Raw genomic sequence first — 22322 nt, 5'->3', positions numbered from 1 at the left:
AAGAGGCTTTTATATGGCTATGATATCCATAGAACAGCACCGTGCAGCTATTTGGGTGAAATATACACAAAAACTTTGTAAATTATCCCTATGCATGCTGATCAGAGTAATACAAGTCAATAATCTTGAGTTACTATGGTAACGTGCACATGTCTTAGTCGCTCAAACGCATCAAAACTAGTGCAGGTGGCTGTTTCTTGGCTTAATTTAAAAAAAAATGTGTTTTAAATTATAATATTTTTTCAGTATCCCTCATATTTGGTCACAGTAAAGAGAATTGATCTTTAATATTCTATGTTTTGGTGTAAATATGTGTAATAACTGGAGTGTATGCCAGAAATGGCACTCAATAAAGATAAATGACAAACAAAAGGTATGGACCCCAGTCCTTTAGATTTCTGAAAATGTGTCCCCCTGAAGAGTATAGCTGAATAGCCTCGCTGTGCTTTATGTTAAGGTGAGCTTCCTGTGCTGGTTTCCCTGCAGGCAACTGTCTGAGGAGAACGCCAACCTCCACGATTCAGTCGAGAAGGAGAGCACCGAGAAGAAGCGGCTGAGTCGCAACAACGACGAGCTCCTGTGGCGTCTCCAGACCAGCCCCCTCATCTCCCCCGCCTCCTCCCCGCTGCACCGCTCCTTCTCTACCTCCCCCGCCCCCTCCTCTCCATTCTTCTGCTCCTCACCTGTGGCGGGCTGCGACTCCCCCACCCACTGCTACGGCTGTCCCCAGCAGGCCCAGTACTGCTCCCCCTCCCACAGAGCCAACACCAATCAAAATCTCTCCCCTGGACCAGCCACGCCCACTCACAGGGCAACAAACAATCAGAATTACTCCCCTGGACCAGCCACGCCCACACACAGAGTGTCAGCCAATCGCTGTAACTCGGCCGCTTGTCTCAGCTCTTTGCAGAGATAAGCTCAAATTGATTTCTCATTCTTCTCCCTCCTTTTTGAACGTGAACGCCATTGAAAACAAGGACTGAGGTCTGCATTCATCACAGGACACACGACTTGGTGTTCGTCATGTGAAACACAACAATGGATGCAGCTCAGTCATGTACATACTGTATGATAGTGACACACATAGTGTAGACATGTAGTGAAAGCTCCCTGCATGGGTAGTCATGAAACCCGCACAGACAGCATCAGTACAGATGGAAAGTAGCACACTCTTCACCAGAACACACAAACAAAAAACCCCATGTCCTCGATAAAATAAGCTATTTACTCTCTCTCTCTCCCTCTCTCTCTGTCTCTCTCTCTCATGGGGGTTAGTTCTCATAGTCATGTGGAAGAAAATCCCCAACAAAGCGCCTTATACTAGTCATGCTGTCTCACCAGCAGAGAACGACCAACATTTTATTTCATAATGGACTTTGGATAGAAGAATCGGTTTGTGAATTTCAGCCACCTCGAGGTATATTAAGCATTTTGTAATTAGTTCAACGCTGATAGTTTGACTCGTTCAACCTTGAACCCCAGCCATGTTACCTGAGGACTTGAAGCTCAAACCCTCACCAGGTCTTCCTACGGCGTCTCAACACACCATGAGCTACTCCTCACTTTTCGGGAGCCCTCAGGTCAACTTGCAAAAAGTACGTCTGCCATTTTGTATTTATACCTCAGCGGGGGAATGTGCAGTCTGTTGAGCTCAACAGCAACAACAAAACAATAAACACACAGCTACCAGGGAGCTCGAAGCTAAGGGGGAAACCTAACGCAGGAATCGCTGTTTTATTGTAATTATTGTGGATTTTTTATTTATTTATTTTTTTTATTTTAAATGTGATATTTATTTTATTTGTTACATGTGTTTTGCTACTTAAGCAAGCATGTACTGTGAAAGTCTTCCAGTCTTAATGTGAGATGTATTGTGCTCTTGTCTATTTATTAAGCTCGAGGAAACAAACGGTGTTTGTAACTCTGAAAATATCACCTATATGGGACACAAGTGGAATACGTGACGTACCCCAGAAGAAAGGAGATGTACTGACTTGTTGTCACCACACAAACATAGGTGGTGTTCAGGGGACCGTCTTATGATATGATATTGGTCTATAAGCTAGATAGGTTAAACACCAATACAGGTTAACTCTCTGTTTACATCTTTACGACTCGTGAAGATTAGATTGAACCTGTCTTCATAACCTCTTCTGGTTTCTTGAACCGAATGACACTTTTTATCCTTCCAGTATAACATTCAAACTTTTTTGCAAGCTACACTGAATTTTCAGTGTGCAAGAATATATCGTTCAGGGAATTCTTTTCTAAATTTAGATTAGAAAAAACTTTTTTTTTCCTCTTTTTGTATAGCTTGTCCGGAGACCATTATATACTCAAGTTATTTCCCGGGTTAAATCTTCCTCTTCTATAAAATACGACAGAGAATCCAACCTTTTGGTATATAAAAATGAGAATTATTTTTTAGCATACTTCTAGGGTTGTCAGCTGCTTCCTGTGATGTACTCTGACTGATTTACCCTCAGGGTCCTTATCTTCCATCTGGCTCTTTCATTGAAAACAGTATTAAACCACGTAATCTCAGTTCTCGTGCATGAACAAACAAAGCTGTTCAGACCACACATGTAAATGAGCTGCTGTAAATAAAAAGGCAAATGAGAAGGGCTGAGGGGAAGCGAGTGGCTGTTAGAGTTGGGGTTATTCTGACTTCTTCTGTTAAGTTACAGGTTGAGTAAATGTGACCTTTTACCAGCATGTAAAGGATGACATCTCTAGTTTGCCAGTCTTTCAGTGATTTAATAGACTTTTAAGTAGATCTTTAATTGCCATACCAGCACTTTTGAAAAAGTGACAAAAAAAATAATATTTTCATGGATTTTTTGTATGACACGTACACAGGGTTGAATGCTCTTAAACAAAAGAATGTCAAATACAGCATAGGATTTGAGAAAATGTCTCTCAATTCTCACTTATTTTGTACCTACACTGATGATTTTTTTTGAGAATGTCTTTGCATAACAATTGTAAAACGAACACCAGTCAGAGAGTCACTGTGTTTTCGAATGTTTTAGGTCAACAGTTCACCTACGTCATTGAAGGATCCTTCAGGGTCGTCCTCAAGGTCACTTCAGGTGCAAAAAGTCTAAAAAGGATGCAACTAAAAATCGATTGTTTACAAATGACAGATTTCATCTTAAATGAATACGTCACCTTTGAATGGACGATGATTTCTTAACAATGAACTGGTAAAGTAATGACCCTTCAATGTGTCCTGTGGACATCTGTGTCTCTCTATGCGCTGAATGTCAAAAATGCAGTGACGGCATTTTATACAAGTCATTCGTGTCATTTTGTTTCTAACCACCATGTAGCAGCCATTTAATATGTAGCACTTGGTTGAGCCTCCCCACAAGAAACATGGGCAATTTATCTAAACGTCCATGTTCATGTTTAAATGCGGTCGTAGCGAATGTTTCCATGGCGTGTCGGCTTTCAGCGCTAGAGGTAAGCTATACAATTACCCTTCGTGGATTTTGGCCCGGAGACGAAATTGATTGAATTTTGTTTCGTCTGGCACTGATTGTATGTTTTGAATGTAAATACATTTACAACCTGGATTGTGTCTTAGTGCACCAACAGAAGTAATAGAAGCATGTTTTTTTCCCTGTCTTTGCTGTTTCTCGCTCTCTCCCTCTTTTCTTCTTTTACATCTCTGCATTTGTGATGGTCGAAACGTAACCGTAGCGTAGAAGGCCCGGAGGACGAGGGTGAGATAGTTCAACATGTCATGTATACGAAGTATGTTGATGCTTTTGTTTGTACTTTTTGGGGAGAACATAGTATTAAAAAAATGTTCAAGAAAAGTCAATATACTCCATTACTTTGTTATTTTGTACAAATTCTGTCATCTTCTAACTTTTCAGTTCTAAAATCTTAGTAAAAATCTATTTTTTTTTCTAAATAATACTGTTCAATGGTGAAGATATACAATCACCAACACGTTTTATGACAATGTAGTGACAAAAAACATTACATAGTGCAGACATTATGGATTTAAGATTCAAGGCAACAGAAGCTCTGCCAGCTGTTTGACTGATAATAAAACATCAACAGTGTTATTATTTCAATATTTTACATTTAATTCATTATAAAAATATGCAACAGATCGACATTACATCGTACAACATAACCAATGGGACACTATGCTATAGTTATAACTTGAGTTGTTCCGATTCCGATACCAGTATCAGAAATGCCTCCGATACTGCTGAAAATGCTGGCATCGGTATCGGCGAGTACTGGAGTCCAGGCACCGATCCGATACCACGTAATTTATTAGAAATAGGAATTTATTCACTGGTTAGCTCCGTTAGCTTTGACACAGTTCTTCTTCGCTGTTCTTAAAAAAGTTGCACTTTAATTTTTTTTATAATTATTCCTGTATTTATTAAGTTAAAATGCTGCTGCACTACTGTTTTATACTGTTCTATTTAAAAATACATTAAAAATTATCTTTTTTTTTTTTTTTTTTTTTTTTAAACACACTGGTATCGGTACTCGGTATCGGCCGATAACCCACAGCACGAGTATCGGAATCGGTATCGGGAGGGTAAAATGGTATCGGAACATCTCCAGTTATAACAATGTATGATAAGCAGTTTGATAATAAAGGTTGTCAAAACATGTAAACTATGCTACTCTGAATTGAATCAAGCTCACATTGTTTGCCTGATCACAGCTCGACTATATAAACCATAAAGGTGTTTCTGTGATCAGTTTTGAAAGAGTGCCGACCAACAGCAAGCATTATGTCACATCCTGGGAGTTTATTTTAGAAGGAGCCACAATTTATGTGCCCTTCAATTTATGTTTAAAAAAACTCAGAGGTATCACTTCCGCATGAAGTGAGATATGACATCCATGGGCAGGGGGAAGATGATGGTGGAGTTCTTCTCTGCTGCGATGGTGCTGAGAGTCTGCAGGTAGCGAAGCTGCAGGGCGGACGGAGACTCCGCGATCACGAGAGACGCCTCCTTCAGGGCACGGGATGCATTCATCTCACCCTCCGCCGCGATCACCTGTACGTAGATCAAGAAAGAGATATTAGGATGGCAAAGTATACTCCTGAATATGCACATTGTGTTTTACAGTTGTATTATATGCATGTACTGTGTCTGCATGTGACATGACCTGACCTTGGCTCTCGCCTCGCGTGAGGCCTCTGCTTCGGCAGCCATTGCTCTCTGCAGCTGGTGTGGCAGCTTCACGTCTTTAATCTCCACGCGCTCCACCTTGATGCCCCAGTTGTCTGTGGCTTCATCCAGACTGGACTGAAAAAGACAGGAAGAGGCAGAGTTTACACCTGTAGTTTATCACTTCATTACCATACCAGCTGAAAATCACACATCAAGGAAAACCAAAAGTCTTTTCCAATTATTGAAAATCATGCGGTGCCCTCGGAAAGTAACCTTTGCCGTACCTGCATGCTGTGAGCGATGCCCTCGCGGTCAGACAACAGCTCGGCCAGGTTCTTAGTCCCCAGGACATTCCTGAGGGTGGTCTGAGCCAGCAGACGGGTGGAGAAGTCAGCATTAGACACGTTGGCCACGGAGGCAATGGGGTCACTGACACGGAAGTACACCACTCCATCCACGGAAACTGTAACCGAGTCCTTGGTCAGGATCTAGAGTAGAGACACATGACACAGTTTGTTTGTGTGTTCCCACATAAGTGAAATCAATGTGTGTTGTTCTTTGGTGCTAACCCTACCTCTTGTGGTGGGATGTCAAATGAAACTGTTCGCAGATCCACTTTTACAAAGGAGTCGGTGCATGGCAAAACGAAGAAAATTCCTGTGGACAAACATGAATGTTCAGTGTTAGCATAGAAAACATTACTATCATGTATCAGTCTGAAATTAACCATTAAAAAAAAAAAGATTGATATAGGAAATGTTGTTTTTTTACCTGGCCCTTTAGCCTTCCTGTCTGTAATGCGACCCAGTCTGAAGATGACAGCACGCTCATACTCCTGAACAATCTGCAACACCAGCTGAAGCTCAATTCCCATTCAATTTTTGCAATACAGAAAAAAATCAGCTTCTCGCTCTCCAAACCACCGTACGTATTTATGTTCACTCACCTTCAGACAAAACCAGATGGTGATGGGGAAGAGGAGCATTGCGAAGATGCCAGAGATGATGACTATGAACCAACCGATGCATCCCAAAGACCCTGTCCGTTCAGCTGGAGAGAGAGGGAGACATTCTGTAAAATCCCTTTAACAAATATGAGAAGTGGAGAGCCTCCTTGTGAAAGCGAACTAAGAGATTTTGCATCAAGAAGGAACAAGATCGGATTCACTGGGACATAATGAAGGGAAATTTGAACAGAAGGTTCCAGGAACCAATTACTTTTGGAGGTGGAGGTGATGTTTTGTAATTATAAGACAGGAGTTGAGGAAAGCTTTCAAACCTCAGCTGCTGAAAAGACCAACACACTATGCTATACCAATAATGTTGTCCTTGAAATCTTAATAAGACAGTTATTACAACACCAGCATCAGCAGTTCACACGCAGAGAGACTCTCACACAAAGAGTGCAAACAGTAAAATGTTTACTCAACATGAACATGAACTCTGGAGTGCTTTGGTAAAGAAAAAAAAATGTAAATCCTTAAGTAAGTAAGCTAAAGGCCTGAGTATCGTAGTCACCAGCAGTGATATAATATTGTGATGTTTCAATTTGCTAAAAGCTTCAACTTCCTGGCCCTTTGCACCACTTTGATTTTTATTCCGATCAATGTTTCTCTGTTTCTCAAAACACAGGAAATACCGTTTCCTGTTGTTGAACTGAAAATGCATCTCTGAGCACATTAGAAAGTGTTGCAAACCACCCACCTCCTCCTCTATGACATTTACTGGAAAAGGCCACGCATAGGTTTTGAAGATTGCTATAATATAAGCAACTTGGCCTATCTTCATTATGTCTGAATTGTTTTAAAAGCTTTAAAAACTACACACAAATGATGTCTTTGTAATCTGTGATTAACCTGTGGATCCGATTGATGTCTTGCTGATTTGTTCTTTATCACCAACAAACACCTGAGTGAAAGAGGCCGCATGTGTACACAGCCGTCCTGTTACTCAATCCTGTCCAACAGGTTGCCGATGATAACACCTTGGAAAAAGATTATGCTGCAACACGATATGATATGAAAGCGAGCCGTTATCAGCAGCCAAATTAAGAGACGTTTACAACCAACCCAACTGTGTGATATGACAGCCGTTTGTTCAGACGCACACACTGAAGGGTGACACACAGAAAAACACTCAAGAGTCACATGCTTTTGGGACTGTTATCTTGGTGACATGTGATTTCAGTCACTATGGCGACGGAGTTCTACTTTGCCCTGGTCTCTCCGGCTGCTTTCTACCTACACAGGTGAGTACGTATGTGTGCTGTAAAGCTCACATCAACGCTCACATCACTGATAATGACATTCAATATGCAACTCGTGTTTCAGGGAAGAGTAAACAATTCCTCTGTTGATTTAGAGTCAAACCTGAAACTCAGGTGTTGTTGTTATATATCCTCTTTTAAAACACACAAGCAGTTATAAATTTAAGCAAATAAAGAAATGAAATGCGGTTTATCTTACAGATCAAATCCTCCTTGCTCATTCCTCTTCTCTTCTGGCTCTCCACTTGGTCCTCCATTTCCATATGCTGGTCAAAAGTGAGAGGGGAAGTGCGCAAAGAGAGTTTGTTGAAGTGGATTTGAGGGGGAGGGAGACACCCAGCCTTTTAAAGGTGCAACGCTGTAATATAATGTAGCAGGTGTGGCTTCTTCTGAGTTGATCATCCACAGGGTACAATTACCACGATGCTAATACATCACTAGATTATCTCTGAGGCATTACATAGTGAACTTTGCAATACCAACACAATTACACATGAAAACGTATGTATGCATTATGTGTGTAGTGATATTTCTGTGAAGCAGAAGAATTGTATTTTCCCTCATTTCATTTCGTCTTATGGGAAAAACATATAAAACTTAAAGAAAACTAAACCAAAGCCGAGATATAAAAGATGAAATTCAACATTTCTTTTAAATATTTGTTGATTGGGATTAATAAAATGTCTTGTACACTTGTTGAAGATTGACACCGTGTGTTATTGTTACATCAATGACACTAGTTAATTTGATAGCTACAGTTAAGAAGATTACAGTCAAGAATGGCTGGAATGGGGAAAAAAAAGTGAACTCATGGAAAATGGAATTGCTCCAGAGCAATCCCATGACTATGAGTAACACACGATTGATGGCATCATCTGAGTTGAGCAACACCACAGATGCTCATATCAAGCACTGTGTGAAGCCATAAATGAACTGTAAAACTGGTATAATGCTGAATTAAATAACAGAAATGTACTTGTTCATGTTCAATTATCTGGTCATGTTTTAAGTTGCATTTGGGTGTTTTCTATTTAATATCTTTGAATCTTTCCCTGACCATGAACTTTTACTTTGATGATAGTCAATTATTTTCCATGAGTGTTTCTTTCTTTCTTTTATCACTTTCATCAGTATTTATTAGCCTAGTGTACTTTCAATCTATCAGCCTCTTGATATTTTATTAAAATGTCTTATAAATAAGTGATGCAGGATCATTTATCGAAGCATTATTTCATTCGATTTAGGGGCATTCCTACTCGCCACGGCATTGCACAGAACAGAGATATAGCACCAGCTATAGCAACCAGCAGTTTACTGACAAAACAATAAAACAGGTGCAAATACAAAATATGGGCAAAACGTAGGACAATAACAGCATGTCATCTGTCTCTGGAGTGTACTGGCATACAGTGAATGGGGTAAAATGACATACAAAGCATTACTGGTACACAGACATTTTATATCTCAAGTCAATATATCAATCAATATATGCTTGTTCTCAGAAACATCTTCATACAGTATGTCTGGTCAAATACTGTAATAACAGCACTAGCAGTGTGACATCCGTCAAAAGAAAATGTTGTAAACGTATGACAAGTGGATCACAGTAAACTGCTGACAGCCACACCGTCGGTGTTGACTGAATACAACACAGACGGTGTTGTACTGCCAGATGTGTGTGAAGTGTTGCCACCTCAAAATGTGACTGCGCCATACAGCTCAATATACCATAAGTCACCTAAAAATTTCATTTCATAACACATTATTCAATTCGGAACACGGTCCATTTCATATGCATGTCCTTTTCACTGAGCCTGGACATGAAATACATGAGGATACTGTCAATTCATTACATGATATCATGTACATTTTTCACTTTCATTTCTATAATTCATTATTCACTAATAAATGTTGATAAACGTGATTAAAACAGCCAGGTCCGGCTAAGATTAAAACCAGTCATGGTCTACTTGTAAAACCTAACAAATTGGACAACTGATATTTACAACTGTTCACTATGAATAATACAGGGGAATAAGCCATTCCCCTCACACTATTTCAGATGCTTTCATGATAGTGTTCTCGTAATTCATTCTGGCTGTAACATACACATTATTAACTCTCAAATCTGCCCTGTGGTCTTCAGGGTTCAAGGACAAAAAAATAAAATGTGTCTACTGCTGAGTGGTAGGGCAAGGTGATTGGCGTAGAAGTGTACTCAATGTTTCAAAAGGTATCGTGGTTTTCACTGCCAACCCAACTGGGGGTGCAGCCCTGGCTGGAGGGGGAAGGGGTTTCCTGGGCCTGGAGGGTAGTTGGTAAAACTGTTGGGCTGAGGAAAGCTCTCCAAAGCAGATGAAGGATGAGCCTGGAACAAGACCAAAAAAAAAAAAGAAACAAGGCGGTTTTGTAGCAGCCAGGCATTATCAAACTGACATTCAAATATTTTGCTCTGCCAGAGTATAGCATGTGTGTGTGTGTGTGTGTGTGTGTGTGTGTGTGTACCTGCATCAGGGCAGACTGCATGGCTTGGTTGTGGAGGCCACTAAGGGTAGCAGAAGAGGCGGAGGGAGAGAAGCTCGGAACCCCCTGGAAGGACAGCAAACCGGGGAACCCGCTGCTTCCTGGAGGCTGGAGTCCACTGCTCAACCTGTGACATGCAGAATGATTACAGTCAGACTATACACAGTGATCTTAATTCCAATATTATACTATGCAACATCATCATTTTTCATACAAACAATGTCAATTTGCCGTTTTTTTACAGGAGGTAATGTGTTGAATATATCTGACCAGTTGCCAGGCAACCAGTGGAGACTCCAGCTCTCTCATCTTCCAAAATGCCAAAGACCAAAAATCTAGAAGTGTTCCTACCAATATATAACCTACCAATATTTGTGTTTATATTTCAAATCAATACACACATTTATGTATGAGTAGATACTTTTTCTTTTACCTTATAACAGTACTAGTGTAATGTAATGTATATTCCTTACTTTAGCATACCTGCGTCTTGAGTGAATGATATGTCAATAAAGGCGTGTGTTATCAACATGATAACAAGCTATATATATATATATATATATATGGCTGACAATTCTCCCTGAGAAGATGTGTGGACGTTGCACTTAGGTGCGGTGTTTCCACTTATAAAACCCAAAGTTGAAATCAATAAACTTGATTTATGACGCTCTCTTTTTTTCCACACAAATGGAAACCACTGACATTTGTTCACATTAACCCAGAGTCAGTTCTGATTACTAACTACTGCGGTGGTTAGAAATGGAGAAACAAAATAGGACTGCTGTAACAACTAGCAATTTCAGCATACATTTAAATTAATGAGCTGCTATGGTCTTTTCATACACCAGGCTAAAATAAAAATAATAGGAAATTATTAGGTTTTTGTTTTAGATTTTACTGGGCAGTAAAAATGTTCATACCCCGGCTGGAAGTTGGAGCTGAAAGCAGACGCAAAGCCTGGTAAAACTGGCGATGACGATGGAACTCCAGCTGCTGCTGCCGCTGCAGCTGCTGCTGCTGCTGCCGCCTGCAGTGGCGCCACTGATGCCACCGAAGACGAAGAGGCCCCTGCCAGTCCCATGAATGACGACAACACAGGGCTCCCAGGACCGTGCCCTCCTGAAACCCCCAACCCTGGGAAAGCAGCGGGATTAGCACCAGGCGGAAGGCCTGGGAATATAGAGGCGGCAGAGGTGAGACCCAGGCCGAAAGGCGAGGCTACACCGGGGCCAGCATTAGGAGCCAGGCCTGAGTAGATGGAGGTTGGTGGATGATTAGAGATGTTGGTAGTGGGAGGCATTGCCGACATGGAAGAAGGGAGTGAGGACGAAAGGGAGGAAAAGGGGGACAGGCCAGGATAATGAGAGGGTGCCGGGCTGGAGGACAGAGCTTGGAAGCCGGTGAGAGCAACAGGACTAGAGAGAGAGACTTGAGGAGAACCTGAGGGGTGTGACAGACCCAAGGAACGTGCCAGGGCAGCCTGGGCAGCCTGGGCAGAACCTGGTCCCACAAAAGAGCTAACAGATGGTGTGCCAGAGCGGGAGGTGCCCTTAAAAGCAGATGGCACAGGGCTGTTACTGCCACTGTTACTACCCCCAGTGTGTCTGTTCAGGACTCCAGCCGCAGCCATGGCAGCCTGAATCTGTGCAGAATGTGCTGGGGAGGGTTTGGGACTGGGGCCTGGGGTGGAACAGTTCGGAATGCCTGGAGTGGATTGTCCAGAGGGGGTGTAACTTCGGATCACTGACCCAGAGGGGTTACCTGCTTGTGGGTGTATGCCAAGGTTGATGGGTCCTGACTGATGGTCTGTGGACTGGGAAAAAATCCTCTGCTGAGTCGAGCCCATGGAGTTCGTCTGAGATAGGGGGTCGGGGCCGCTGCGGGAGTTGGCGGGGGTGCCTGGTCGGGAAATGGCATGGAATGGGGAAGGGGAGAAGCCCCCGCCACTGGGGACAGGAGTTCCAGAAGGGGTGCCTGAGGGTGTGTGGGCTTTAATGACAGATGAGGGTGTAGGTGTAGCATGGCCACTGGGGGTCTGCGGACCTGCTTTGATCACAGATGGGGATGGAGCAGGAGAGGGAGAATTAGGGTGGTGAGAGGGAACCATGCCGGGGAAAACTGGCGTGATAGGGGTTGTGGGAGGTTGCTGAGAAGGGGAAGCCTGGGGTGGGACAGGGGTAGAAGGCGTGGACCCATGAGGAATGAGGAGGGGCCCGCTGTTGACTCCAGGCGTGGTGTGCAGTGGATTGCCTGGTTTCGCGTAACCTGGAGGGAGAAAAAGAGTCGATGAAAAAAATGATCTAAAATGATGACTGCTATTATCTGACATGATGTGAGAAACAACCATAACAATCGGTATAATATATCGTACCTCATAGTTGTATTAAATAATTTCGATTCACAGACAAAATACAGTAAAAAAACAACAAAGAGTAGAAGAAGCAATGCACTCAAATCTATTTAAAAAAAAAAAAGAGGCGACAGCAAGGAGGAATAGCCAGAGAGCATCCCAGCGTGCAAATTAAGATGGGAATACGTTTTATTCTTAACTTTGGGGAAACGTTTACATAACTCATTTAGCTTGCTAACCTCATAATAACGTTTCTCACACTGTACTGATCTACTATGGACAGATAATGCTTTGGACATTTGTCAATTTAATGCAACTTGAGATATCTTTGTGCATATGACCACATATCTCCCTACAGGCCCTAAAAGATGTATTTCAGCTGTGAAAAGTGATGAGAAATTGTATGCAGTAAAACAATAAGTTATCCCAAGCGATGCATGTTAAATGCCAGCACACAGAATGATTCCAGAAAGAAAAAGATTAATGACATTAGTTTTAAGCCATTTCCAGTCCAGGCAACCACAGACCTGTTCTCACAAATTCACTAAAGCATACTTCTATACTGACTGACCAGAAAACAGAAATACCTTTGTGTTGTACTTCAATACAATACAACAGCCAACAGTTTTTGACTACTGTTTTAGTTGCTTGTTACCATTCTGTGGTGTTGTATTGGACAGTAATATATTGAAAAGCATTTAAATTCTATTTCCCACTTTGTCTACCCCAACTTCATATTTGGAGGAGAACAAATACTATATTATATCAAGGATAACAGAAATGTAGCTTTATTAGCTATCATGCAATCTAATATGGCACCAATCATGGCAGAACTTAATCAACATCTCTCCCACAGTTCTAAATTAAACAGATCCAGCACACAGCTGTTGTATTGCATTGCATGGACATGCAGGGCGGTGTATTTTTTCTGGTCACTCAGTGTACTCCAGAGGTGAGATGCACATTCTCCACCTGATGAAGGCATTAAACTTGAGAAGCGCAGGTAAGCGGCATGCCAGGTAGTTAGGCAGCAAGCTTCAAGGAATGTCTATTTTGCCGTCACACACGCGCCTCCAATGCATCGTACCTGCTACTTTGTGGGCGGAGTTGTAGGGGGGAGGGGGCACGTTGGTAGTTATAACCCCTCCCACAGAAACAAGGCCTGCGTTGTTGTATCTACCTGAATGGCAGTTGCAAATATTAATAGCGTCCATCACACAATCATACACACACGCACACACACACACGCACACACTCACACACAACGCACCCCACTACTAACTATACCTCGACCAATCCCAGATGGCAGTAGAAAAAAACATGCCTGATTTTACCTAAAACCACTAAAAGCTGCATTTTAATTCCTCGATCTATATTCTATTATTGAGAAGTTGTGCAGACAGTGTTTGATTACAGGACAGGACGGTGGAAGGCAAGGATAAGTGTGTGTAAGTGGGTCCTTCCTTACTTGGTGCGATGGTGGCATGGGGTCGGCACGGTGGTATCGGGTAGGGCACAGGCCGATGAGGGTTGTAGGTTGCGGGAAACTATAAAAGGAAGGGGAAAAAAAGGGTTTAAAACACTTAACTAACCAGTCAGTTCTGTTTAAATTCTGTGAATCTGTAATGCAAGTTTTTAAAAGGTTACAGAAGGCACAACATATTGATTACACCCAGAATAACACTATATGGCAGATAAATCCACTGTATGTATGTTACCCTTATTCTGCTGATTAGTCTAGTCGTCTATCATTAGCTTATAAACATTAACTTCACACGTAGGTTGAAGTGTTTTTATCATGTTTAAACAATGTCATTAGTCATGTCAGGCTTAGTCACTCAGTCATGAGTTTTCCTGACACTATTACATCATCCCTGTTTGTAATTCCCATTGCCGTGCTTACAGGCTTGAAAGGTCCAATGATACGAGCTGAGATTCCTTTCCCCTCAAGATTGTTAGAAGTGTCCTCTTTCTTCTCGCCTTCTTTCTTTACTGGAGCGATTCCCTGTGATCAGAAACAAAATACATTCTTACAAGGTCAGGCTTCATTAAATCAGACAAAATGACTAATTTTCTATGTCTACTTATTTTGTATGTATGAGTTTGAATAAAAAAATAAATAAGTATATAGTATTCAAAGTAAAATACCAACATTTTAGATTCAACTTAAAGACCCCTTTTGTATTTCTGCCTACAAACGGGACTGAAGGTCACATAGATTATTGTGAGACGTGGAACAGGTTAAAGTAAAGAGACCTACATGCCAAAATAAATACTAAATGTACACCTATATTTCTATTGTTAGTTGGTGGTGGATCAGGAAAGCGTAACAGAGAGTCATGCACATACTTACAGGGAATGTGCCACTGACCAGGCTGGGTCTACCTTTAGGATATGGATTTCCTGGTATCATACCACAGGAGGAGATCATGGCTACAGGAGCCTTGCAGCCAACCTTACATACCTAATGGCACAGAAGTGTGGTATTATTTTAAAAACTGTATGTGTGTTTGTTTGTTTTTACTGCATGCATTAAACATTTTATAATTATAAGGGATGACAAAGATAATGCAGTAACACATGGCTATTCTACAAGCTGCATCATTATGTTTTAATTGCATTAATCGCTTGTCCCTACAAATCTTTGATACCAAAAATTAAGATCAGCAATTACTTTCCATGCGATCCTAACTAGAGCACAAATAACATCATGAAGTTGAATGAGTAAATGTGAACTTACTTGCTCCAGTATCCTGCGAGCCCGCTTCTTCTCAGACAAGTGTATGCGGAACAGATCCTCCACAGGACGATAGTTTTGAGCATCTGAAATGTTCCTGTATGGGAACAGCAATCCATATTGATCAAGTGACCAATTAGTTGCACCAAACTGGCTGACATTGTAATGCAATATTGGACCATATTTTTGTACTCACAAAGCTATTAGTTCCAGGACAACCAGTCTGTCCTTTGAGAAGGTGAAGCAATTCAGGATATTTGCAACTTTGGTTGTAGGGATTGCAACCATTTTCTAAAGGCAACAGAAGGAGAAACATAATTAACTAACACTTTTAAACATACAAAATAACAACTTTTTACAGCTTCACTAATATTAATGTATTTACACAATAAAACGATATCCTTTTTTTAAAAAAACATGTTGCATTGCAAAGCATTAACTTGTCAATCGCTTAAAAACATATAACTCACATGCTGCAGAGCTTTAACTGCTTTGATCTGTGGCTCTGCCCATGAGAAATACTTCAGTATCTCCATCACCTGCAGATGTTTAAGAAAGTGTTACAACTTACAAAGAGAACAGCACTGCTCTAGTATGGAAGTAGTATGAAAGACTATTACATGATTGACTACCAAATGTATTGAAAAATAAAAAATAATAACACAACAGTATTTGAGTTCTCCTTTGTTTTGCATGAAACTTGAACATATACATATTTATCATCAGTATGCATTGGTCTAAAGAAATAACAAACAAAGCTCCATACACTTAAAAATGACATTTTATCGACCCATATGCAGCATTAGTTATACAGGAAGTCAAGAACTAGTAATATTACCAGTTGTAATTTGAGGGATAAGAATGAATTTTCTGACAATGTTTTCATTTACTATCCGAGCCTTGTGACAAACGTCACACGGCAGTGGTGCTGCTTCCAGTTACCTGCTCACTGGAGAAGTATCCATGCACCTGCTCTATGGCTTTTATCCTCTGATCGGTCAGGACGCACTGAAACAGAAAGAGGATTTGAGATGGAGACAATTTCAAATCTTGAATCGGACAATTTGGGATCAGACCACTCTTACCTTCTTTATCTCATCCAAGACTATATCAAATGATTTCTTATCCATGTTTGTTGATTCAAACAAACGTTCGCCTCTCGGTAAATAAACACACTATACCACGCAATGGGTAAATAAACGTTTAACAATACAACAGATACGATGATTTAAGATAACATGCAATCGGGTCCAAATACTATGGTAGTGATGCAGCGTTACTTATTTAAATTCATAATGCCGCGAAAGCATAATTCAAAGCATTGCATATTCGCAGTAAAACATTAGTTCCGTAATAAAGCTGCATGTTCTGTGCAGTCCTTATATAAAATGTAACTATTCGCCCATGAACACTGACTTTCAAACAAGAGAAGCTGTGTGTGCCTTGCAAAACCTGTCTGCACCAGATTTGTCCGCAGCTAACAACAAGCTAGCCAGCTACAGCTAGCATAAATTCTGTGAACGCTCAACAATAAGACACTGGAAATGCGGAGTTTTTTGTACATATGTCCTTCCAAGTTAAGTTAAAACCCAGTACTAGCGATGATTACGATAGACACTGGAAAATGCATATATTCATCAAAATTATTAAAAATAAAGCTCTAAGAAATATAGCTGTCCTGCTAGCTTCCACTGACAGCTGGCGCTAGTAACGTCAACACCGGAAAAGACCCCTCTCAAAGGCAGCCTGTCAGAAAAGACACCATGTTGCAGCATATTATGTAAATATAACACACTGATAGTTAGTTGGGTAACATTATCGATATATTTTTACATTCAGCATAATAATAGATTCAATTTACTGCGATTTATATTTTTATGTTATTTTTGTGTTTTTCTTCAGGCAGTGTCAGGCCACCATGGGACAGCGTACAGGAAGTAAAGGAAGTAAACATAAAAATGGATCTCGGCGGCGGAGTAGAATAAAGAATAATTGTCTGTACTTGTGAAAATGGACCGCTTTTCGTGGTCAAATGGCCTTTTAGAAATCAACGAAACTTTAGTGATCCAGCAACGAGGTGTCAGACTTTACGATGGCGACGAAAAGGTACTGGTTTGTTTTCTGATTGCTGAGTTTCCAGAAACACAGAACACAGATACACACTACTTGTAAAAATATCATAATAAGAAAGCTGATTGACGCATCGTATTAATGGTGAATACGAGGTGTTGATAATGCGTTAAGGTAATAAAATATGAGAATAAATACACCATGTACTTCCCTGCCATTGTACCAGGCTAAGCTGGATGTTGGAGTTGCCTTGTTGAGCACCCATCGGCTGATCTGGAGGGACGTTAAAAACCATGTAAGACAGCAGTGATTGTGTGAGAATTGGTGCTATTGTTCACAGATGTGTCTTTTCACATTTTGTCATGATGACTTGACTGTGTTTCTCGTCACCTGTAGGATTGCTGTATAGCCATGCCCCTGTCACAGATCATCTTCTTTGAGGAGCAGGCTGCAGGAATAGGAAAGAGGCGAGTGTCAAATCAACCCTGTGGTGTCTAACAACACAAATAAGAAATAGGCCTTCAGTACAATGTTAAAAACAAATGTTTCCCCTTCTGTTCTGTCTTTTTTTTGTTCTGTAGTGCAAAAATAGTAATACACCTTCATGCAACACCTGCCAACAAGGAGCCAGGTCCCTACCAACACAGCAAGTCCCCCTTCATCAAGCTGTCCTTCAAAGAACACGGACAGATCGAGGTAGTGCCGCTTATACAAGAAGCTAAAAGAGCTTCACCTTGTCACCCTATAATGATTGTTCTTAAGAGAGACTCTGTTTGATTCCTTTATTACCTTGTAATAACGTCATTTGCTTGTAGTTTTACAGGAGGCTAACAGAGGAAATGACTCAGAAGAGATGGGAGAATACACCAGTTTCACAACCCATCCCTGCAGGGACCAGCTCTCAGGTTAGAAGCCAAGCAGGTGGTCCGTCATATCCGACTCTAACTCTACCAGTCAAACTCACATTCAGCAGATTATTAGGCGATGGGAATGTCAATTCAATTATGTACCACGGGATGGCAGTATTGGCTGTATATTATTTGGCTTGGAAGTTAAAATAGTAAGAACTTCTGGCTGTTCACATACAGTATATATGACAGTGACAATTATTCCTCGATTGGTAGAAATTGGCAGAGACATCCGTTCATGTTTAGTATCACACAGCAGGACTCAGTCACACCAAAAGTAAAAAAACAAGCTTGTGTTACACTTCGTCATTTTACTTAAATGAGATTATATCAATTTCTGACTATGAAATCATGGTCACTAAAATTGATTTATGTACTGTAACAGCATTTAACCACAATTTGTTCCCTCCTCACTGTTTGTCTTTCCATGTCCTTTGAGGCTTCTCCCAAGTTGACTGTGTGCTTCACCACGTGGTTTTCTTCCCTTTCTGGTCATGTAGGCAGGAAGGACACGTGCCGTGGGGATTGTTGGCATTGAGAGGAAGATAGAGGAGAAGAGGAAAGAAACAGACAAAAACATTTCTGAGGTAATGTTAAGCAAAACACTGAAAGATGTCTCCTCAACGCTCTAAGCTGAAGTTTTGAATTTAGCCGTAGTACGGAAATTACTGAAAATACAGAGTGGTTTATTTTAAGAAGTGTCTGTGAATGTTTTAATTCTGTTTTTTTTCTGCCAAAAACTACCATTGAAATTAACTGTAACTGATATGAATTAGAGCTGACCACCGCTGTGACACCTGATAGGTATCCATGAAGTGGATGGGCATACTGTATGTCTTGAATATGAATAAACTTCATGAAAGTAATTACATAAAAAGAGGTCATTTCAGGGTGAATGTTCAGTTTAATCATCAGCCGGAGGATGCGTGGTGTGCTGTGGAATGATATTTAAATGATATCTGTAGCCATGAAGTTTCTGTGGTTTATTTCATTGTGAAAAGAAAAGAATTGTGAGCACCAATACCAACTTATTCTCCCTTTTCAGGCCTTTGAGGACCTCAGTAAGCTGATGGTGAAGGTATGTTCACTAATTCTTGTAGTTGTGTGATTTTATAACATAATTGTTGACTTTCTTTTTGAAGTCTTATATTTTATCCATCGTACTGATTATTCACACACCATAACTATGGATTTCCAACCTGTGTTAAGCTCATATACTGCTATGGGGTGGGATTTGTTGAATTATTGTCCTACTTTGACTAACAGGCCAAAGAGATGGTGGAGCTGTCCAGATCTATAGCCAACAAGATCAAGGACAAGCAGGGAGACATTACAGAAGATGAGGTGAGAACTTGACCAGCAGACTCACAAAATCCCCAAAAAGTAATACTATCCTCACTGGTCCATGATACATACAACAGGTGTTATTACATGATGCTGCTATTATGTAATTTGTGACTCTTAATTGCCCTTGTTTTCCAAGTTTGCTTCATATTAACAGTAATGTTCTGCTCTATAGACAATACGGTTTAAGTCCTACCTACTGAGCATGGGTATTGCTGACCCTGTAACCAGGGAAACGCATGGATCAGGTACACATTACCATTTGCAGCTGGCTAAGCAGCTGGGAGATATGCTGCAAGCTCCTCTTGAGGTAAGTGTCTTATGTTTTACTTCTACTCAGGCTAAGATCATACATGGAATATCTATCACTTTGTGACTTTATTTCTCTGACTCCGTTTGTACCACTCCCTACTCACTCAGGAGCGTGGGGGCATGATGGCTCTCACTGAGGTGTACTGTCTCGTCAACCGTGCTAGAGGGATGGAGGTAATGCTCACCGAAGATCCAGCTTACATTTCCCCGTTTGGTTTCTTCTAGCTGAACTAATAATACACAATGGTGTCGGATACTGAGGTCACTTTTCTCCCCATTGCCGCAGCTTTTATCACCAGAAGATTTGGTAAACGCCTGCAAGATGTTTGAGTCGTTGAAGCTCCCATTGAGGTGAGTTTAAGTTCCGTTTTTCTTTTGTATCGTGTCGTTTAATTTGCCTCTTCATACATTCATCTATGTAGAGACCAGGCTACATTTTCATGAAAAGGAATATAGGGCAGGGTTGGCGCCTGCTTCACAGAGGGCAGGCTCTTCCTGCCTGGCTTCCTGTTGTTGGAGGTATTGTCCAGACCTCTGCAACTGTCATTTCCTGTCACTTCCCAGAGTTTAAAAAAAAAAAAAAACTGGCCTGCTTTCCATATCTAGGACCCTAATAACACCCTATTTTAGCTTCATAAAAGATCATTCGGCACAAATCTGCCTTTATCTCTCACACGCTCTCTCCTTCATCCATCTTGTCCTGTTTGTAGGCTGCGTGTGTTTGACAGTGGTGTGATGGTGGTCCAGCTGCAGTCTCACAGCGAAGAGGAAATGATCGCCTCAGCACTGGACAATGTAAGCGTTACCGCCACAAACATTATACTGACGTTGACATGCTTTGGACCAATCAAGCAACATGTCTTCTTGCACACACACACACATGTGTGTGTATATGTATATATATATATACACACACACACACACACACACACACACACAAACCCTTAAGTTCAAAGTTTGTATCTCATTCCCTGTGATCATCGTCCTCTTCTACAGGTGACAGACAAAGGCTCTTTAACAGCAGAGGAGTTTGCAAAGTTATTGGGTCTCTCTGTTCTTCTGTCTAAAGAGCGGTAAGTTCATTCATTGATACAGTCTGTCTGTTTTTCGACACCATATTGTTATAACATTGAGAATATTCCCACTCATTTTATTGTTGCTGCATTCAGTCACACATGTTCCTTCACTTCTTCGCATCATGTTCTCTTGTTCCTCCTCATCTCCAGGTTGTTGCTGGCTGAGAAGGTGGGCCACCTGTGTAGAGATGACTCTGTGGAGGGTTTGAGATTCTACCCAAACCTCTTTTGACCCGTCTACAGTCATTATTGTTGAGATGATAAAAAAAACAAAAACAACAACTTCTCCTGCACTGTCTCTGCTGATGGACTGATGTGCATGTGCATACTGGTGTACAGCGGTAGAGAGCCTTTCTAGTAATGTACTTATCCAGCCTGGCCATGATTTTTGAACGGTTGGTGTTTTGTCTCTGCAAATCCACTGTAGGTATTAGCAGCTATTTTCTGTCAGGGGTGTAAGAGCTAGACTCTTTGGAAGTTTTATCAAGAATATGCTTTTGTCAGAAACTGCTCAAGAACCTGAAAATAATGGCAATGCAGCAAAGTGTTGCTCTGCTTGTTGGAGTGATCTTAATGTGTATTTACTAGTACATGGGTTTGAGGAAATTGACTTTAATAGCATTTACAGTGTACATTTGTTCACACATTCTCGTCTTGCAGAACATATCCCTTTTTATACAAGTAGTATGGATTGGTAAGAAAGATCCATAGACTTGATGACATGTTTTCCAAAGTGAAATTTACATTCATGTAATAAATGATTAAGGGATTTAAATACAACCCATTGAAACATGATTCCTGTCCCTTCCTTCTCCAGTCGAGTGTCATTATATAGCTCTAGAATACATTCAAGGAAACAAGATCAAATTAGATCCTGATGTGAACAAATTAGGGCATGTTGACAAATGTCGTTATTCAGCCAGTTAATCCTTTTCATTGAAGAGGTTATGTTGTAGAAATTGCAGATTTTTGAACCCGAACTGAAAGATAAACATCCTATTAATGCAATGTAAAATCATATTACCATATCTACATAATGAGTAAACGCCAATATATTGTAATAAATCCCACCTGGTCTAAGTCGCTTCATGTCTAAACTTTGTTCTTTCCACAGAACTTGTATTTTTAATCTGCGTCCCTGGGACTCCAGGGCTTCTTGCACACAGAATGAACAGTTCTTTGTTCCCATTGTGGACTGAGCTGAGCTGTAAAGGGGATTTCATCTCCAGAGAAGCTTCCTGTTTTCCGTCCGGCTCTCTTTGGAGGAAAAAGTGAAGGTCTGCAGAGCTCTATAGTTGATTAGATTATCCTGCCATGTATAGTTCACTTACACTTAATTGTTGAGAGAGCTCAGCTGAGGCAGATCTCATCACAATAATGAGGGATTCATGCATGACATTGAACTTTTGGCGAACATTTCTTTGAAACAAAATCGGTCCTGTGCCTTCATGCTGAAACGGTTTACTCAATAACAAATATAATAATTCGATATACTCAATGGTGCATTTTAAAGTTATTCCATTTGCTGAATGGCTGAGTGTCATCTGCTGGAATCTCTTCTTTCATCAGTGGACTCGAGAA

The 22322-nt window shown here is 40.9% G+C and overlaps 4 protein-coding genes across 5 annotated transcripts in view; 2 read left to right on the top strand and 2 right to left on the bottom strand.

The window, feature by feature from the left end:
• Positions 1–22322, top strand: part of mtus2a (microtubule associated tumor suppressor candidate 2a) — a 50171-nt gene that overhangs the window by 25593 nt on the left and 2256 nt on the right. The window contains exon 15 of the mRNA XM_084029352.1: positions 487–3779. Within this exon, the coding sequence (XP_083885478.1) occupies positions 487–916 (430 nt within the window). The 3' untranslated portion in view covers positions 917–3779. The remainder of the gene's footprint in view (positions 1–486; positions 3780–22322) is intronic.
• Positions 3947–7774, bottom strand: stoml3b (stomatin (EPB72)-like 3b). The gene is made up of 7 exons (XM_084028953.1): positions 7621–7774; positions 6103–6206; positions 5928–6000; positions 5731–5813; positions 5441–5644; positions 5157–5291; positions 3947–5039 (listed from the first exon to the last, which is right to left on the bottom strand). The coding sequence occupies exons 1-7, from the start codon at positions 7682–7684 to the stop codon at positions 4851–4853; spliced, it is 852 nt and encodes a 283-aa protein (XP_083885079.1). The 5' UTR covers positions 7685–7774; the 3' UTR covers positions 3947–4850.
• On the bottom strand, positions 8717–16730 carry proser1 (proline and serine rich 1). 2 transcript variants are annotated; one of them, XM_084029354.1, is made up of 12 exons: positions 16117–16730; positions 15974–16039; positions 15502–15570; positions 15228–15322; positions 15035–15128; positions 14648–14758; positions 14198–14299; positions 13763–13841; positions 13382–13474; positions 10865–12209; positions 9927–10071; positions 8717–9789 (listed from the first exon to the last, which is right to left on the bottom strand). In XM_084029354.1, exons 1-12 carry the CDS (start codon positions 16159–16161, stop codon positions 9667–9669), a joined length of 2367 nt encoding a protein of 788 aa, XP_083885480.1. In that variant the 5' UTR covers positions 16162–16730; the 3' UTR covers positions 8717–9666. The 2 variants fall into 2 exon arrangements, with proteins under 2 accessions (XP_083885480.1, XP_083885481.1); XM_084029355.1 differs by lacking the exon at positions 13382–13474.
• On the top strand, positions 16964–21000 carry vps36 (vacuolar protein sorting 36 homolog). The gene is made up of 14 exons (XM_084028391.1): positions 16964–17137; positions 17328–17396; positions 17498–17568; positions 17683–17797; positions 17917–18006; positions 18510–18596; positions 19055–19087; positions 19276–19353; positions 19529–19663; positions 19774–19839; positions 19952–20016; positions 20376–20460; positions 20662–20738; positions 20892–21000. Exons 1-14 carry the CDS (start codon positions 17042–17044, stop codon positions 20971–20973), a joined length of 1149 nt encoding a protein of 382 aa, XP_083884517.1. The 5' UTR covers positions 16964–17041; the 3' UTR covers positions 20974–21000.

This window comes from Eutrigla gurnardus, assembly GCF_963514095.1.
Source record: "Eutrigla gurnardus genome assembly, chromosome: 15".
Classification (NCBI taxonomy): domain Eukaryota; kingdom Metazoa; phylum Chordata; class Actinopteri; order Perciformes; family Triglidae; genus Eutrigla; species Eutrigla gurnardus.
The sequence above is the reverse complement of the archived record's forward strand: the minus strand, read 5'-3'. Positions and strand labels throughout refer to the sequence as shown.

Coding starts and splice junctions, on each gene's coding strand:
- stoml3b (XM_084028953.1), bottom strand. CDS start 7,684: ATGGAAATGGAGGACCAAGTGGAGAGCCAGAAGAGAAGAGGAATGAGC. Junction 6,207..7,620: donor GAGCAAGGAGGATTTGATCT/GTAAGATAAACC, acceptor CTCTCTCTCCAG/CTGAACGGACAGGGTCTTTG. Junction 5,645..5,730: donor TTGACATCCCACCACAAGAG/GTAGGGTTAGCA, acceptor TCTCTACTCTAG/ATCCTGACCAAGGACTCGGT.
- proser1 (XM_084029354.1), bottom strand. CDS start 16,161: ATGGATAAGAAATCATTTGATATAGTCTTGGATGAGATAAAGAAG. Junction 16,040..16,116: donor TCTTGGATGAGATAAAGAAG/GTAAGAGTGGTC, acceptor TTTCTGTTTCAG/TGCGTCCTGACCGATCAGAG. Junction 13,842..14,197: donor TCATTGGACCTTTCAAGCCT/GTAAGCACGGCA, acceptor TTCCTTTTATAG/TTTCCCGCAACCTACAACCC.
- vps36 (XM_084028391.1), top strand. CDS start 17,042: ATGGACCGCTTTTCGTGGTCAAATGGCCTTTTAGAAATCAACGAAACT. Junction 18,007..18,509: donor CTGCAGGGACCAGCTCTCAG/GTTAGAAGCCAA, acceptor CTGGTCATGTAG/GCAGGAAGGACACGTGCCGT. Junction 20,017..20,375: donor TCGTTGAAGCTCCCATTGAG/GTGAGTTTAAGT, acceptor TCCTGTTTGTAG/GCTGCGTGTGTTTGACAGTG.